General features: G+C 41.2%; 1 protein-coding gene across 1 annotated transcript in view; it reads left to right on the top strand.

Annotated features, from left to right (window-relative positions):
• Nucleotides 1-20081, top strand: part of EXT1 (exostosin glycosyltransferase 1) — a 244711-nt gene that overhangs the window by 198089 nt on the left and 26541 nt on the right. Inside the window, exons 2-3 of the mRNA XM_024208589.3 lie at nucleotides 15906-15999; nucleotides 18243-18350. Of these exons, the coding sequence (XP_024064357.1) occupies nucleotides 15906-15999; nucleotides 18243-18350 (202 nt within the window). The remainder of the gene's footprint in view (nucleotides 1-15905; nucleotides 16000-18242; nucleotides 18351-20081) is intronic.

Raw genomic sequence — 20081 nt, 5'->3', positions numbered from 1 at the left:
CACCGCAGTGAGTCGATTGCTGCCGCTCCCCCGTCAACTCCGCCTGTGCCTCTCGCGGCGGTGGAGTACAGGAGTCGACAGGAGACCCCTGCTGGATCGATCACTGCCTGCCGATCCGGTGGGTAATGTAGACATACCCTTAGATAACTGTTGATGATGTGTGAGCACAAGAGAATCCAGCTCAGTCTCCCAAGGCTGTGTGTGCCGAGGGGAAATAATAGTAAAAACTTAACTTTATTTTTTACTAAGATCAGCTGATATGACTGACCACACACAGGGAGCCGACGTGCTGAGAAAGAGGGTGCTCTTTTTAAAACATCACTGCTCAGAGCACAACTGCACTTTAAACTCTCCGTGGGATGGCTTCATCCACATTGATGTTAGCTGAACTGAGCACTAGAGTACCCAGCTTCTGTTGCAAAGGGCCTGAGCAATGTATTTATTTTTCATAATTTTCCCAACTTAAACCATTTCTTGCTTTCTCTCTTTATAGAATAACCCCAGGGGAGCGTAAATAGGAGATTAGTTTCTTAACCGAATCTTTCATCCCTCCTGAGCTCACATTGATTTGTGCTGAAGGTGACCCTCATAACGTTCAGAAGATAAGCACCCAACGCTATGGATGCTTCTCCAAACTAGAGTGGGCTCCAAATCAATAGTCTTAAACAATCCACATATTTTGGAAGCTGACTCCAGGGCCAGGTTTTGTAAGTGGCCTTTTATAATGAGCTGAATCCAAACCCTTGCATACTTCACACCGAATTTCAGAATCAGGACTCCTGGATTCTATCCTTCCCTGCCACTGGTTTTTTATGTGATCCTGGATGAGTCACTGAGATCAACATCTTCAAATGTGGCTTCTACTTCCGGGTGCTCAATGTCAGACGCCTAGAGCCTTATATTTAGGAGTGCTGAATTCCTGTACCGCTCATTGAAACCTCAGTGGGAACTGTGGAAATAAGACCCTAGAGGAGAGATTTTTCTAAAGTGCTTAGCGATGGCCTAACTCTGGCCTTCCATCTCAGGCAGTGGGAGTTGACTTCATTGGGAACAGAATTAGTCCATTGCTGAGCACTTTTGACAATACCCCATGGGGTAAATTCCTGGCCCCATCGAGGTAAATGGAAAAACTCCTATTTGACTATAATGGGGCCTAGATTTACCCTAAATGTATAAAACTAGGCACTCAAAAATTAAGGATAGTAAAGTTAGAGGCCTCTTTTGAAAATGTGGGTCTTAGCCTCTCTGCAAGGTAGCTTCCCCATCTGTAAAATGGGAATTATAATCACCTTTTTATAAAGTGCTTTGCGATCCTGAGATAGACATCATTGTATATGATTTATATTTATCATTTGTTTATGAATCTCTGTAGTAGTTCTAGTGTTCAAGCTCATGAGGGCTGAGCTGCAGCTCCCTTTTAGGTTTTAAGGGTACAGATAAGTCACTTATATATTTAGTTCAGGGCAAAAGTACCATATAAAGAGCTCCATGATTTTTTAACTATTTTTTTTTTTATCTAAGAAGGACCAAATGTTGGGTCTGTAAACCTTGACAACATCTAGCTCTGCCAATAATTTCTGTACAATGTCCATTTAAAAAATACCCCAAACAAATCTAGTCATTCATAAAAAGCACTCCTGCATAATCAGCATTATATGTGGTCTTTGCTTTCCATTTTTAGAGACTGGGTCTGGAGAAATATAACTTTTAAAAATGCCAGTGAGTCACTTATGTGTCCAGCATCCTTCCTGGAAAAATTCTGTAGCACTGAGTAGAAAACTATAACCCTGCCAAAGAATTTTCAATCTATTCTGTACAGAACTCAATAGGATGGTTCAAAACATCAGTAGAAAGGCTTACATCCTCTATTAAACTCCAAAAATGTTTACTTTCTATAGCGCCCTATTGAAGTTCAGATCTTGCAACTACCTCATGCTTGAAGACCCTGTGCCCCAGTAGGGCTTCATGTGGATCCAATTGCTTGAATTTCTACAGAATCTACTAATTTCATCCCTATTTTAACGTGTACGATTTTTCAATGTAACCACTTCTCTTTCTCTAGCCAGTTAAAGTATCCAATTACCCCTAGTTATAAAAGCATACAACTTTTGAAATGTTAATCCCCAGCAACATAGGCCTTGTATGTTTTACACCAAATTTTCAATACAAAGCTATTTTTTTAAAAATAATAATAATAAAGAAAGATTGGGGGGTTTCCACTAAATGATCATCAACTTGAATACTAGCAGGAGTTGACATAGTAGAGACCTCACAATAATATCTTTATTTCTCTCTGCTCTAAGTCTTTCAAGTATGTCCTGTAATCTCGAAATTAAAATAGGTGGCAGATGAATTAAAGCTTGTTTCTTTGTTCCGAAAATGCAGTATGGATTTTCCTTTGTTTGGGTCTTTAATCTAAACTAATGCTTTAATAACTGAAATTCTAATGGTAGCTTTTAAAGTTGGGGAAGAAATCAATCGGGAGGATTTAACTTGCATCAGAAAGATATTGCAAAGGGCTTTTGTAGCTGGAGTTTGGGAGCTTTGCAGAGATCATTATTGGGACCTGATAAGGATGATATGGCATGTGTGTTTGACACTCCATATTTGCTTCACTAGTAGCAGGAGGTTAACTCTCTAACAGAGCCAGTTGGCGAAGGTGTACAATAACAAGTGCCCCGTTTTTCAAAGTTAGTTATCAGCTCCACTTTTGCTGCATATCTGTGGATCAGGATATCAGCAGTATGAAATGCTAGTGATTGTATCTCTTGTTAACTCTGTATTTTATTAGGCAAAGTACTAGGGAACATGGTTTAGTGGTTAGACCAGGACTTGGGAGACTTGGATTTCATTCCGGGCTCTGTATTTGACTTGGTGAACAACTACTCCATGCAGCATTTTCCCCATTTGTGAAATGGAGATGAGGCTTCGTTACCTCACAGAGGGGTTGAGTCTTTATATATAAAAGTTTTAAAAGCGTTTTGTGATCTTCAGAGGATGGGAGGTGCCATAGCAAAGTATACTTAATTATTATTCTAAAGTGTGCTATAGGAAACATTACTGCCCTGATGTGCTATGTCCTGGATAATCCAACAGGTCATTCTCATCTTTAATCACTAAGAGTCTGTGACCCAGTCAGACTTTGGCCCTCATGTATTTCAGGAGACTAGAATATTTAAGGATTTGGAAATGGATGTGATCATGTACTTCAGAGGGGGAAGAGTTAGGCCAACAATGAGTACTTCTGAAAACCCCACCCATATAATGCATGTGCATGCATGCAAACATATAATGCATCCAAAAAAAGTACTTGCCCACTGTGCCAGAATGTGTAGTACTCACTGTACATCTGTGTACATTTGTGTTTGTTAGTGAGATGAAAAAACTTCTGTAGTCTCCGTCCATGGACTTTTCTGATTCCTCTTTGTTATCTGTCTTGATTACTTCAGTAGTGTTGGTGTGAAACATAAGACCCGCAATAGAGGTCTCGCTACGGGATGGGGAGAATCACAATGTATATTGATATACACCTCTGCCTCAATATAACGCTGTCCTTGGGAGCCAAAAAATCTTACCGCGTTATAGGTGAAACCGCGTTATATCGAACTTGCTTTGATCCACCAGAGTGCGCAGCCCCGCCCCCCCCGGAGCACTGCTTTATCGTGTTATATCAGAATTCGTGTTATATCGGGTCACGTTATATCGGGGTAGAGGGGTGTGTGTGTGTGTGTGTGTATATATATACATACACACACACACACACAACAGGAAGAGCTAATGACTTTGTTTTAAAAGTGGCTTTTAAGACACAAAATTAATGGGTTGTTCTTAATTGGCCATAATGCTGTCTAAAGAGACATCCTGATGAAGTTTGACTCTCACATTGCAGCATTGATAGAGTAGAACCTATCCGGAGTATTAGTCAGTCAACACCTTTAAACACCAAAAGCTGCTGGCCAGAAAGTAACTACTGTTCTAGAAAAAGAGTAATAATCTAAGGTCACATGACCCTATAAGCCAATTGGTTTCTGTTTGGCAGGCCAAAGGATGTGCATGTTGTACACATATGATATAGATTTATAATACAGACAGTGCTTGTATATTTAATCAAAATGTCCTGTGCTGTGAAATCATTAAAACATATTTTATTTAATAGAACATACTATTACTTTAATGGCTTCTGTATCAAAGTATTTTTATGTATAACCTGGTACTGAATAGAGTGCAACTATGCAGCCATAAAGGCTATAAAAATGATTTAAAATGCCTTAGTTAGTGTCCATCTTCACTGTAAAATGGCCCTGGTATTGTTATAGTAGATTCCAAATTACTTTTTTTTATTTTTATTTTTTCAGTTTTTCTTTTATAGTGATGTTTCATTTTATGGGGGAGACGATGGTAGTTTGTACATGGTTAGGCATAAATATGATAGAAAATGTTTTCACCTTGAAATTAGTTGTTCAAAGATTCTTAAGCTTTGTTTCCCATGTCAGGTGTAGAAGAGAGTTTTACAGCATTTGTCAGATCCACCTTGCCTGTGTAGAATTCAACGGCTCTTAGTAGCCATAGCTCTGCAGAAAATACAGTATCTTCATGTACACTACTACTGCTACACATATACCATGGCATATTTTGGAAGCTTGCAGCTAGGGTACTATGGCTGGCTGATTCAATGTTAATGAACCAGACTGAATGAAATACTCCAATGGCTGCCTTTCGGCACTTGGCAAGAAAATCCTTTTTATGTTAGTTTCAAGGTCGTCAGATATCATTATAGCCGTGTATTAAAAATTTCAAAGAAAGGAGGCAGTGTGTTTGATTTATAGAATAATTATCTAGCTTTAGCTCTAACTTGGCTTTGGCAGTGGTTTTGCAGGCACTTGAAAATTAAATCCATTTTTTATGGCACTATAAGGTATTATCTCACAGCAAATGATAATTAAACACCTGTGAAATCAATTAGCCCTTTAAGCAGGAAAAAAAAAAGTTTTCCATTTATGTTTCTGCACCTCCAAACTTTTTCTAATTCCAAAACCAGCACTTGTGGAGAGGGAAATAAACTGTCAACCAATAGCATGTTAGCTTTCAATAAAATCATCCCTAAATGTTGCTCAGCCTTAATCCTGGTGCACGCAGTTTGTGGTAAAGGCACTCTTCCAACTCGGATGCATTAGTCTTTAGAGCTCACTATTAGGCAACTCTCTGTCTGACACACAGCTGAGCTGTCAGGTTTTCTACAAAGGAAGTTATTCACTTTGTGTTTTCAATGCCAAGTTTTACTTGACAGTTTACTTAAAAGCCGAGATACCTTAATGGAAACCAAGCAACAAGGCAGTCCATGTGACAGAATGGGTTTTTCTTCTGGATCTCTAGCCAGTAGTTCAGAGCCACCTGCATTAAGAATTCATATGTTGAAAACTGACTGATTGGTTAAGACCTGAAACTTAATACACTGGAAAACTAGGAAACACTTTGCCATTTAGCCCTGTGGTATCATGTGTGTTTAATAACTCTCTTTGTAACACTTTAACTGATCCAGATGCACCTTCTGGAAGATGCAGTGTGCTTCTGTGGGGTTTACAGATTCAGGAAAGAAGCAGTGGATGTATTTGATTGTATGCCATGGCAATTTTTGGCTTGCAAAAGAAAAGGCAACGCTAGTCCCATGTGACATCCCCAACGATATGTGCTCATTACTGCCACGACAGAAAGCTCCCTGCCAACGATGAGCTCCTGCATCCTCCAGAAGATTTATTAAGTGTGGCGCTTTTAAAATGTGTACAGCTGGGCAAAGTCCTCTCATGTTTGTCTAGGGTTCTGCTCCTCCACTTTCAGATAAATTTTCCAGGTAGAATTTAGAGATGGATTTTACAAATGTGCACTAAATAATCTGGGATGGAGACCGGATTGTGTAATAGGCAGGTCACAGTAGTGAGTGTTAGGACTCCTGAGTTCTGTCTCGAACTCTGCCAGACCTGTTGTGTGATATAAAGCAGGTAATTGTGCCTCTCAGTTTTTCCATCTGTAAAATGGAGATGATGATGATGTCTCATAGGAATGTTCTCAGGCTTACATAATTATTTGTATAGGGCTATGTGATTCATGGCTGAAAGGGGCTATGTAAGTATAAAGTAGTATTATATATGATTAAATTGACTCCATTCCCTGTCTAGACTGAAAGAGCCCAGCTTTGAGAAAGGGGTGGGAAGAACTAAATTTAAGAGTAAAAAAAATTGCAGTACTAGTAATTAATAGTGAAAATGGTTCCCAGGGTAGTTTATAATCTCTTAAATGTAGTGACAAGAGGAAATAGTTAAGCTCTAAGAAAGAATGCATGGCATGGCTGATTAGTCACTGCAGAGCCTCTGCAGACCGCTCATACTGGTTGGGATAATGGTGAACCAGGAATTCCAAGCAGCTGTCTAATCCAAGCGCTGATTGACAAGGTCGGTACATCAAAAAAAAGCAGCGTGTTGGATCAAGAAGTTAAAATTGTCAGACCATTCTGCTGAGCAGCATTTCTCATTCTGATAATTGCCTGCATGGCATTCTAGTGTTTACACCTGCATGATAGATGGGGCCATGTATGTTTTCTCAGCTATGGGTGGTAGCAGGGAGGGGATATTTCAATTAGAGTGTGAATAAATTAGAATTGATTATAAATAGGGCTATTTGTTTGTACTGCCTAAAACGGTATTAGCTGTGAACATGGTATACTTAATCATTGTGGAAGGGAGCTGGAAAGTTAATAAAGCACACTGCAGATCCTTACTGAGGAATGTGAGCCTTGGGTTAAATCTTTAGTTTTTTGTTTTAAAAACTCAACCAACAATTTAAAGGCACATACACGGTGTATGTTTTTTTAATAGAGCAGTCTAAGCCATGCACAAAATTGGCAGTAATAAGTTATGTTCATATGAAAGTGAAAAGTGAAGGAGCACACAAATGTGAACAACAAATCATAGGCGCCCTCAGATCCAGTTCCTCGGTTATGGAATTCCTTTCCATCAGAAACTGGGTGCGCCCTGGAAATAAATATGTGTAGAGCAAAATGGAAAACTCCTCTCTTTATGAACATTTCCTACAGTATCAGTCCCTGAAGATTAACTGACAATACTGAGCTGACAATAAGCAACAGAAATCATGTAACACCTAAATAACAGTAATAACTAAAAAACTGCCCACCCACACGATAGCAGCTTAATGCAAGGGAGAATACAAGGCAGCTCTTTAAGTTTGATTTGTGGAATTTTTGTTGGCACAGTGATGAGTAAAACATCCCTAGCTGGATAAATACAAAGTACCTAGATACACAAATGAATCAGAGGGTGCCCCCAATAAAACAAGAGTTGGGTCTTCAGTGTTATAGGAACCACAGTGGTACAAACTAAAACAAACACGTAACCCAAAACTTCCCAGGATCTTCACACAATACTGACTAATGGGGATTCTTTTACAGTTCTGAAAACAGGGGAACCTGCACATTGCTAGGAAAAAGCCTATCTCGATGGATCTCTTCTAAGTAGCTAATATATAGATATACACATACACTCTACCCATACATTACTGCAATTAAAGTGAGAGGCCTCTCACATAGATAAGCATTTTTGTCTTATGAAAGCATCAAACTACCAGCCAATCCAAATATTACTTAATCAGGTCATCTTGAAGTTAATGCCAAAATCCCACTTACAGTATATGTTAACTGTAAGCTTTATATAATAAACTTAACTCATCCTTTATAGCAGTAGTTCTCAACCAGGGGTCTGAGGCCCCCTGGGGAGCCGTGAGCAGGTTTCAGGGGGTCCACCAAGCAGGGCTGGCATTAAACTTGCTGGGGCCCAGGGCAGAAAGTCGAAGCCCCACCGCCTGGGGCTGAAGCCTGGGGCTCCAAGCTCCACCATGTGGGGCTGAAGCAAAAGCCTGAGCAACTTAGCTTCACAGGGTCCCCTGTGGCATGGGGCCCCAAGCAATTACCCTGCTTGCTACTATGTGCAGAAAAAACAGTTGTTGTGGCACAGGTGGGCCGTGGAGTTTTTATAGCATGCTGGGGGAGGGGGCTCAAAAAGGAAAAGGTTGAGAACCCCTGCTTTCTTGCCTACACAGACAAACTCATACTGGTTCGTTTAAATGGGGCCCAGAGTGTACCTAAGTTGGCACAGGGAATTCATCCCAACTTATCAGAAAATGTAACTTGTCTGCATATCCAGTGAGTGGTCATTTTATGATATTGTCCAGTATCGAAATGTACATATGAGAAGGGGAAAGCTAAGCTAGCCATGTGAATCTTAAATCTGAGGTTAACATCTCAGAATGTAACATGGCATTGGTTAAACATCAATATAGCAGCACCTATGTTTGTGTATTTTTTCCTTTCTTTAATATTTTGACCTGTATAAAACAGATGCAAAAATCAGTCCTCATTTCTCCCAGCATTTCCTTCCTACCTCTTCCAGGACTTTTTTGAGAATTCAGCCGATTGGTTATGTGTTGAATTTCTCCAACTCGCCCCCCTCGCCTCCATTTCTCTGTCTTTCTTCATACAATGAACTCCTCAGCACACATCTGCATTGGGGAAACAATGTCTGATACTTTAGAGCAGGGGTAGGCAACCTATGGCACGTGTGCGGAAGGCGGCACGCGAGCTGATTTTCAGTGGCACTCACACTGCCCGGGTCCTGGCCACCGGTCCGGGGGGCTCTGCATTTTAATTTAATTTTAAATGAAGCTTTTTTATCATTTTAAAAAACTTATTTACTTTACATACAACAATAGTTTAGTTATATGTTATAGACTTCTAGAAAGAGACCTTCTAAAAATGTTAAAATGTATTACTGGTACGCGAAACCTAGAGTGAATAAATGAAGACTCGGCACACCACTTCTGAAAGGTTGCTGACCCCTGCTTTAGAGCATTATTTTTCTCATGGAAGAAATCTGTTGGACCGTGGCAGTCTTCCAAGGGTAGATAAGAGTGGAAGCCCAAATGCTTGGAGTATTAGCACTTGGACTCTCAGTGGAGTAGTATTGGAAGGAACGCCACAGACTTCAATGGAAATACAGTATGGTAATTTACACCCGCTGAGAATCTGCCCTCCTGGTTTGTGGAGACCTGAGTTCAATTCCTGATCTGCCATAGTCATCCTGTGTGTCCTCAAGCAAGTTGTGACAGATGGATAATGTCCTGTAATATCCTGAACAAACTAAATGGAATTAAGATAAACTTTGTTAATCCTTAATGAATTAGGGTTAATACCTTTGGTGTACATTGTATTAAAAATGCAATTGTGTATGTGGTTGTTGTGGCATTGTATGTACCTTCTCTAGTAATGGGGGGTGCTAATGTAGTTCCTCCGTTATCAACTCTTTGAAGCCATCCCCGGTGAGGTACGCATATACTAGTTCAAACTGGATTCTCCAGGGACCAACAGACAAAGAAAGAGTTTTTTAGGTAAATAGTCTGGTTTTCAACTGGCTCCTGGCTTTTTTCTGAGCTAGTGAACAGACAGGACCCCTGGTCCACGGAGGGCCCCAGTCTTTAGGATAGGATTGGGAGGACTTAGCCAGCTAAGGCCCTGTAAGACTGAGTGGTTGTTCTGAGCTGAAGCTGTGATGAACTTGTAACCACATGGAATTCCCTTGGGTGGAGGGTTGAAGGACAGCTCCTTCCAGAGCCCATGTTAGAGTTGGGGTGATGTGTGGTAAGCTTATTAAGGTACGCTTGCTTAGAAAGAGCTGTGTGGTACCTTATAACTGTAGCAATTATACCCGTTAATTGTCTCTGAAGAGAAAGCAAGCAGGTGCCCTTGGGTAACCTGTCTTTGCTTGGGAGAACATAGTGAAGGCAGGGAACTTGTTCAGCCAGGACATACCCCCGCCAGAAGGGAGTGAGAGAGAATCCTAGAAGAGATACCTCGGGAGGTCATCTAGTCCAACCCCCTGCTCAAAGCAGGACCAACACCAACTAAATCATCCCAGCCAGGGCTTTGTCAAGCTGGGCCTTAAAAACCTCTAAGGATGGAGATTCCACCACCTCCCTAGGTAACCCATTCCAGTGCTTCACCACCCTCCTAGTGAAATAGTTTTTCCTAATATCCATCCTAGACCTCCCCCACTGCAACTTGAGACAATTGCTCCTTGTTCAGTCATCTGCCACCACTGAGAACAGCCTAGCTTCATCCTCTTTGGAACCCCGCTTCAAGTAGTTGAAGATTGCTATCAAATCCCCCCTCACTCTTCTCTTCTGCAGACTAAATAATCCCAGTTCCCTCAGCCTCTCCTCATAAGTCATTTGCCCCAGCCCACTGATCATTTTCGTTGCCCTCCGCTGGACTCTCTCCAATTTGTCCACATCAATTCTGTAGTGGGGGGGCTCAAAACCGGATGCAATACTCTATATGTGGCTTCACCAGTGCCGAATAGAGGGGAATAATTACATCCCTCAATCTACTGGCAATGCTCCTACTAATGCAGCCCAATATGCTGTTAGCCTTCTTGAGAACAAGGGCACACTGTTGACTCATAGCCAACTTCTCATCCACTGTAATCCCCAGATCTTTTTCTGCAGAACTGCCGCTTAGCCAGTTGGTCCCCAGTCTGTAGCAGTGAATGGGATTCTTCCGTACTAAGTGCAGGACTCTGCACTTGTCCTTGTTGAACCTCATCCAATTTCTTTTGGCCCAATCCTCCAATTTGTCTAGGTTGCTCTGGACCCTATCCCTATCCTCCAGCACTCTACCTCTCCCCCCAGCTTAGTGTCATCTGCGAACTTGCTGAGGGTGCAATCCATCCCATCATCCAGATCATTAATGAAGATGTTGAACAAAACCGGCCCCAGGACCGACCCCTGGGGCACTCTGCTTGATACCAGCTGCCAACTAGACATCGAGCCGTTGATCACTACCCATTGAGCCCAACAATCTAGCCAGCTTTCTATCCACCTTATAGTCCATTCATCCAATCCATACTTTTTTAACTTGCTGGCAATAAAGCTGTGGGAGACCGTATCAAAAGCTTTGCTAAAGTCAAGATATATCACTGCCACAGCTTTCCCCATATCCACAGAGCCAGAACTAACAGAAGTTTCCAGATCATAGGCCCTGATTCTCATGGGGCACATCAATCACTCTGATGTCTGCTGGGAGAGCAATACAGCAGTGCATAGACAATCCAGGAAGTTTTTGGAGAGTGTTGGGGACAACTTCCTGGTGCAAATGCTGGAGGAACCAACTACGGGTCAGGCTTCTCTTGACCCGCTGCTCACAAACAGGGAAGAATTGGTAGGGGAAGTAGAAGTGGATGGGAACATGGGCAGCAGTGATCATGAGATGGTCGAGTTCAGGATCCTGACAAAAGGAAGAAAGGAGAGCAGCAGAATACGGACCCTGGACTTCAGAAAAGCAGACTTTGACTCCCCTAGGGAACTGATGGGCAGGATCTCCTGGGACGCCAATATGAGGGGGAAAGGAGTCCAGGAGAGCTGGCTGTATTTTAAAGGAGCCTTATCGAGGGCGCAGGAACAAACCATCCCAATGTGCAGAAAGAATAGCAAATATGGCAGGCGACAAGCTTGGCTTAACAGAGAAATCTTTGGGGAGCTTAAACACAAAAAGGAAGCTTACAAGAAGTGGAAACTTGGACAAATGACTAGGGAGATGACTAGGAAACTTGGACAGATGACTAGGACAGATGTAGGTCTCCACCATCAGAGTTGAGAGCCAGGGGAGCCAGAAGTCTGAGAGTGGGAAAATACAGGGAAAATACAGATGCGGTTGCCCTAAACTGTGATGCGAGTCACTTAGGGCTTATCTACATGGTGGGACAATGAGTTCTACAGGGGCATGATTGCTAAAGTGCACTAATGTGTTGCTTGTTAATTAGTCCATATAGACCTTGCTAGTGTGCACTAAAGGTTCCCTAGTGTGCTTTAACAAAGTACTGTTTCAAACAGTACTACCTTATAGTGCAACAGCAGGATCTACATGTTTCAGTTAAGGCACAACACGTTCGTGCGCTTCAGAAATCACAACACTATAGGGTGCATTACCCCACTGTGTAGACAAGTCTGTCTCTGCCTCAGTTCCCCATCTTTAAAATAGGGATAATAGTTCTTCTCTACCTCACAGGGGTGATGTGAGGATGAGTACATTAAAGATTATGAGGCATTCAGATATTATGGTAATAGGACCATAGTAATATCTAGCTAGATCAGTGATACTTAGACCTCAGTGGTTCAGGAGCCAAATTAGTGATCAGCATTACCCAAAAGAGCCACAGTAGTTTGAATTCATTGTTTCATTTACTATACTATATATAATTATTCTCACAGCAAAATGACTGACCAAGTATTCTACAATTTGTTAACAACGTAGTAAAAGGATCCTGAAGTGTTAATAACTTAGATTGGTTAATAATTAAATCACACAGTGTTTTAATATCACGTGCTGCAAAGAGCTGCAGATGATACATTCAAGAGCCACTTGCAGCTCCCAAGCCTCAGTCTGAGTATCATTGGGCTAGACAGTCCTTAGTGCACTGGCCATGGGACTGATTGATATTCTAACACCTCTTTTCCATCTCCAATTTCTATCATTCCATCTCAGGCGAAGGAGGAATTTACAGTCCCAGTACTGCAAGCCCTTATGTGTATACTTCACTTTAAGCATATGCGTAACCGCGCTGACTTTAATGTGACTGTTCACAAGCTTAAAATTAAGCATGTGAGTGCTTTCAATTGTGGCTCCTGAGATTCTCAGGTGATAAAATGCTACTTCATCTCCACCCCGGCTAGGTGAAAGAATACTTTTCCCTCCCCTGCTAAACAACGTTTTAAATCCTGTGCAGGGTTTCCATTTTCTACCATGTTTCGTAGAAAACAGAGGTCTATGTAAGTGTCTGAAACTGAAGTCCTTTTGTTTTTCTGTTGCTCCTGAACTCCACCCTCTCCAGTGGAAATTTTTTGACGCCTGTTGTTTTGTAGTCTTTTCTATGGCTAGGTGGCTGAGTTTTTGCTGTGTAAGAGACAATGACTCAGAGTCCATATCATGCAGAAAGGGACATGGTGAAAGGGTTCTGCTAGCATAATCACCTCACAGTTTCAAGTAGTTTCAGAAGACCAAGAAGTATGTGTGTCACAGTTCCTACTAAGCACATTCTCGGTGCCAGGTGTTGGTCACATTCAGATATTAATTCTTTCGTGGTTATTGTTACTGCTGGTTTTATTCCCTTTCAGTTTCTGAACCCTGCACCTAACATTTCTAGCAATACTTTGCAGTTAACCAGAAGCTTTTCGTTCATCTATGAACCGTAGGTAAATTTACCTTATTATAACAGTTTTGTGAGTCATGTTTTCTTCAGAAGTACATAACAGCATGAAGAAAAATAATACATGAAATGCTGTAGTCCATAGATAAGCACTACTTTTATATAGGGGACTTGTAAAACATTCATAGTGTAATGGTGTCTCAGATTTTCAAATATACTTGTGTGTGATCTCTACATAAATACCGTGTGTGTATGCTGTATTATGTACAATTTTGTTAAAAGATATTGGGCTGCAGTTTGCATTCAGTGAAATGTGTGTATCTACATTGTCTTCAACGTTTCACAGGAATAAATGATGGCAAAATTTAATTCACCATGTCTGAGGATTTCAAAGAAATAGATTCTTAATCCCAGAGTGTTATCTGATGTGGATTAAATTAGAAATCATTCCTTTCCTGCTGCTATAAAGGACCATATTGATTCACCTTATAACACTGAAGTTGAAATCCAAGTGAAATTTAGTCATGAAAAGAATTTCTAGTGCAATTCATTAACTGTAGTATGAATCTTATTGATGGGTATGTTACCGTACTGTGGTTCTGCCTATGTTACATTTGTGGAGTACCCCTTGATGTGAATGGAGATACATACATGAAGGTTAGGATAAGGTCTTCTGTGTGTATATGGCCAGGCTGTTCATGAGATGAGCAATTAATTACAGGGGAGATGATAAAAAGCACAAATGGCATCTATTGACTTGGAGATGGGAATCTAACTCCTCTTTGTGTCTTTGAAAATCTTCTCCCATATCAACTAATCGGTTATAAAAAAGGTGCACAGTGTGAAAATTGCTGGCCTGTTGAGGCCTCTTCTCACTTTCACTGTTCTCATTTCCTTCTCTCTTTTCTGTTCTGATTTTGCAGCTGACGTTTTGTGTGCTTGTTGCAGTCCAGGGTATTAACAGGATTTTAAAGTTTTAGCTAGCTAATGATGGGGACAAATGAGTGAAGTATTCCAGCCCTACAGGGGATTCTATTTTGGGTATTTATTAAACTTTCCTGTCGTACAATATATACTGACAGTGATGAGTGTTAGACCTCTCACCATGTGAAAAATGAACATTTTAAATATGGCAACTTTTTTATTCCAGCTTCCTAACCGTTTCCTCCACGTGCTGCATCACTGCAGGCTGCTGAGCTGGGACTTAGTTGCCAATCAATATTCTGTGTTGAGAAAAAGAAATTGCTGCCACTCAGTGGGAAAATATATAACCAAACTTGCGACCTGTTTAAAAAAAATGTCCACTTTGAAGTCTGTTTTGTAGTTTTAATTAATGCAACAAGAGTTTTTATTTTACTCTCAGTGGAGATAATCTTAATCCATTCACAGCGACCTTTTCTTGTGCAAATTAGCTATACACGCTTGTTTAAGCAAATGGTCCTTCGGAAGATCTCTTCCTAATGACAGGGTTTATAATTGAAAATTGGCTTACTCCCATCTGCCTGCCCTGTGTGAGAATATAAAAATAGATCTGGATATATATATACACACACACACACATACATACACACATATACATATTTATCTTCTATCTATATATGTAAAAAAAAAATCAGTGCCTGCAGGCCACGATTAAATTAGATTATTAGAATTAGAAAATTTCAATGCCGAATGTTACTGTCAAAGTAGCACCTGTCTCCAGAGTTCTGGTAACTCTTGAGAAATGAGGGGTATTTAATCTTGATCCTTTTGTCTCAGACCCAGCAGGCTGCAGGGTCAGTGCCATTTACAGTTCCATAGGTTTCCATTAATACAGAAGTACAATTAGCTAATAACTGGCTTGAAACTGTTAGGATTTGATGTGTGTTTTTGGTAAATGGTTTTGAAGTGATTGATGGAATTGGAACAAAAACAGTGGTATCTCGCTTAAAGCTTTAATTTTAAGGATCAGAAGTCATTGGAGCTCTGTGGTTAATTATTAAAATTTGTTTCTGTGGTTTTTTTTCTTTAGCTGATTTCCCCTTCCTCCCCCCCCCCCCCCCCCCCCTCCCCCCCCCCCCCCCAATAACAACTGATGACCCTTCTTTATTATTTCCTGATTGATTAGAAAAGATTTGTATTGTTTTGCTGAATATTCTGGGCTGTTTTTTACAAACCTCTTGCTCAGAGGTGAACAAATTAATGCTTGCTTGTGAATAAATCTGGTTCACTATGTGCAGAGTCTTGAAACCCTGTTTTTGTGAAGACAGTTGGTCTTAATTGTCTGTATTTTCCTTTCAAATTCAGAGCTCCCCCAAAGATATTTTAGCAGTAAAAAACACCATATGTATATTCCTAACAACAAAATTGATGATTCAAAAGGCAAAATCCCTTTTGCCTATTCTCTGTTAACCACATTGATTGCTTTTCCATTACAAACGAAAAAGAGATGGGGGGGAGGGGAAGTGGAGGAGAGGAAGAAAAAGACCGAGAGACAGAACGGTTTAACCTTATGGTGAGCGTACAGAAATGGACTTGATTGGAGATGATTTTATCCAGATGTATATCAGCAGATGTTTGCATTTTCATGCACAGTTACTCTAGGACTCATCGTTAATTTGATTTTCTCTTTCTTATCTCCCTCCACCCCCCTGTTCCTGTTAGGTATGATTATCGTGAAATGCTGCACAATGCCACTTTCTGTCTGGTTCCCCGTGGCCGCAGGCTTGGATCCTTCAGGTTTCTGGAGGCTCTGCAGGTAAGAGATGGGGATTAAAACTTTGACTCTGCTGGTTGGAATTCAGCTGGTGATATCAAGAGTTGGTGTTTGGGGTTGTGTTTAATTTCCCTAGTGGGCAATAATCCACACTGCGGAAGCCTCTAGTCATGCTTCCGAAGCAATTGGCAGCTTCTTCGCAGGAGGGGCTCGGCACTGAGCTCGTCTGAAGATTGAATAGCGTTACCTCCATGAAGAGGCTTTCCCTGCTCATTGTAGAAGAGGCGAAGTTGGATCCGTTTAGAGCAGTGTTTGCCCAACTGAGTCTGGATTCCCAGGGGAGACCTTGACCTGTTCTAGCAAGTCCTGGGGCAATAAAAACAGCTTATTGTTTTCAGCTGAAGCAAACTTGCCTACGCGTTGTTTGCTGTGCTGCATACTGAATGTGCAGATGATGGTTCTGTTCTGCTGCTTCCCATCTGAAAGTAATGCAGCAAGAAGGACATTCAAACCGGCTGCTGTCTACGTGTTTAAAATATTCTTCCGTATTGTGTCAGAGGCAGGACTCCCCAACTCCTCTTCACCTTTTGAAATCTTTCAGTCAGCAAGATGCTCTCTTTTGTTTGGCCAGCAATGGAGAGCAAAGGCATAAGGTTTGAAAATCCTGTGACAGGCAGTGTGGTTCAGTAGGTACAGCACTGGAGCAGGAGTCAGGTAACAGGGCTTCTATTCCTACCTCTCCCACTGAGCCACTCTGTCTCCCCCTGCCGAAGTCACTCCTCTTCTGTTTCCCCTCCCCTAAGCACTGCACTAAGAGCCAGCATCTCCTAACTTCTGGTCTTTACTAAGATACTGACTCCCTGTGTTACTTCAGCTAGGTCACATCACCCCTTTTCTCTGGTATTCCTACTCTGTACCTACTTCCCAGGGAAGTTGTGAGGCGTAATTAATGTCTGTGAAGTATTTTGAAGATGAAAACTGCTAATTGTTGTTGTGTTGGGGGGTTTTAGACAATGTAATGCGGTTTCCTTACCAACAAACAGAATCTTTACCCATTGTAAATACTGCTGCAGCATAGACTTGACTAGATCAAAGTTACTGCACAGAATTAGAGAGTGAGAGAGAGAATGCACTGCAATTAGAAAACTTCCCCAGGCAGTGTTCCACTTATTACTGAGCATGGGAAAGACCAGCTCATTTATTGTACTGTCTGGGCGATAATTCAGATCAATTAAATCTGGCTTGGTCTAGAAGAAACTGAACCACCACAGCAATGGTCTCATCCAAATCCCACTGAACTGAGTGCGAGCCTTTCCAATGACTTCAACAGACTTTGAATCAGGTCTCAAGTTCTGGTCCAATTGACCAACAGGTGGCAGTGAATTATTTATTTACTTATATAGTACCAGTAATGTGGTGTTTACTAAACATTACACAATTATGGTTGCTGCCTCAAAGAGTTTACATTTTAACAATAGCACATAGTATATCGGACACACTGGCAGAACAAAAGTTGGTGATAAATGAGTGATATACACCTCTACCCCGATATAACGCGACCCGATATAACACAAATTCGGATATAACGCTGTAAAGCAGCGCTCTGGGGTGGGGGGCTGCGCACTCTGGCGGATCAAAGCAAGTTCGATATAACGCGGTTTCACCTATAACGCGGTAAGATTTTTGGGCTCCCGAGGACAGCGTTATATCGGGGTAGAGGTGTATGTTTATATTTAAATATAAAGTCAATGGATTAAATTTTCCAAACTGGTCTCTCTGACTGTGGCCAGGTTTTGTACATGCAGTTGTTTACAAGCACAGAACATATACTATGATGTACAAAATGGATAACTAAACATCTACTCTTATGGAAAAGAGCTATAGAGTTAAATATCAAATACATTTTCAAAACGTTTTTCTTAAACCGTCTTATGTAATTTAATATATAAATTCTCCCTAGAGAACTCTGTAGTTGGTTCACAAAACATCTACATATGAGTGCAAATTCTCCTTTGTACCTGCAAAATCAGTGTTTCCCTGCATGCAAACAAATGTGGAGCCTGTTTAGAGAGTGGAGATCAGCTGGAATCTTGGCAGATGTGTTGTTATGTCTGCCTTGTAGGGCCCTTTGCAGGCTTTCTTTTTTAATGTCTTTCGTGAGAGCTTGGGTCCTGACTTCTGCAGAAAATGCCAATAATTCAATTTGTATGCACTTCAAAGTTTGTGCTAATCAATGACCACACACTCAGTGCTTCTTCTAATGTTTGCAATTTCTCTGTGTGCAGGCTGCCTGTGTCCCAGTTATGCTTAGCAATGGATGGGAGTTGCCATTCTCCGAAGTGATTGATTGGAACCAAGCTGCCGTCATAGGGGATGAGAGATTGTTATTACAGGTAAGAAAACGGCTGTGGCCTTCAGCATATTGCTCGAGTGCTGCTGCCACCAACTAAACTTGGAGGAAGATGAATCCAAAAGGTCAGTTAGGGTTAGAGTCACTGTAAATAGGAAGTCATTTAATATGACATCATTCATTTTCTGACCAGAAGGTCACTCAGACATTGTTAAACACAGAAGAGTCTTTTTAAGAGTATCAAATTTCTTTTGGATGCCTCTCTAATAGGATGTCCTCCGTTATCTATCAACTACATGCCCGAGGGTGGACGCATCATTTGGGAACAATTTCTGCCACCCGTACTTGTACTGCAGAATACCTTACTCTCCAAAGAGACCTGTTGATGTAGATTGCCATATGTACAGGGAGATGGTGACATTGAAGATACTACGTGTGGATTAAGGTGCTACCCAACATTGGTGTGGGAGGCAGAATCTGTCCCTTATCTTTCTGTACCTCACTTTTTCATTTTTAAGGGTGATGTTACTTATCTCTAAATTGTTTATCTCCATGAGGGAGAGTGAAATAGGACTATAGAATTACCAGTTAGTGTTGTGTTGTTACTGTCTTTATCTGCTTCTTTCTTAAATGCTCTCAGATTGTTTTTCCTATTTCTATAATACTATTTCTGTGTTTTCTTCAAAATCAGTTAGAAGCCAAAGTATACAATGATATCATCAAGGAAACACCATTGAAAAACAATTTCTCCAGTGCAGAACCTATTAAAGGACGAGCAAAGCTGTGGCTGTAGTCCATTGGCTAGGGCACTAAACTGAGATGTGGGTTCTAGATTTCTGGCTCTGCCATTGAACTGCTGTGTGATCTTGGACAAATCACTTCTCTCTGTGTGCCTCAGTTTCGCCCTGCAGTAAAATGGGCATCATGATTCTTCTGTGATTTCTAAAGCATTTTGAGGCAAATGGGTGAAGTGCCAAATTTTAAAGGTATTTAGGTACTGAGGCACTAGAAATTAATAGGAGCTAGGTGCTCATCCCTTTTGAAAAATCCACTAGAGACACTCTTCTGCATCTTTAGTTGATGAAATTAGGGATGTAAATAATGTGTAAAACAGTAATCATATAACCGATTAAAATTCTACCCGGGGATCTAGGGGTGCAGCACCCCCACATTTTAGAATCATAGAACTGGAAGGGACCTCGAGAGATCATCTAGTCCAGTCCCCTCATCTAGTCCAGTCCCCTGCACTCAGGGCAGGACTAAGTATTATCTAGACCATCCCTGACAGGTGTTTGTCCAACCTGCTCTTAAAAATCCCCAATGATGGAGATTCCACATCCTCCCTGGTCACTTTATTCCTGTGCTTAACCACTCTGACAGGAAGTTTTTCCTAATGTCCAACCTAAACCGCCCTTGCTGCAATTTAAGCCCATTGTTTCTTGTCCTATCCTCAGAGGTTAAGAAGAACAATTTTTCTCCCTCCTCCTTGTAACCTTTTATGTACTTGAAAACTGTTATCATGTCCCCTCTCAGTCTTCTCTTCTCCAGACTAAACAAACCCAATTTTTTCAGTCTTCCCTCATAGGTCACCTTTAATCATTTTTGTTGCTCTTCTCTGGACTTTCTCCAATTTGTCCATACCTTTCCTGAAATGTGGCACCCAGAACTAGACACAATACTCCAGTTGAAGCCTAATCAGCGCGGAGTAGAGCGGAAGAATTATTTTTCATGTCTTGCTTACAATACTCCTGCTAATACAACCCAGAATGATGTT

The sequence above is a fragment of the Terrapene carolina genome, unplaced genomic scaffold, assembly GCF_002925995.2.
Source record: "Terrapene carolina triunguis isolate 2854851 unplaced genomic scaffold, T_m_triunguis-2.0 Scaffold58, whole genome shotgun sequence".
In the NCBI taxonomy this organism is placed as follows: Eukaryota; Metazoa; Chordata; order Testudines; family Emydidae; genus Terrapene; species Terrapene triunguis.
The sequence above is the reverse complement of the archived record's forward strand: the minus strand, read 5'-3'. Positions and strand labels throughout refer to the sequence as shown.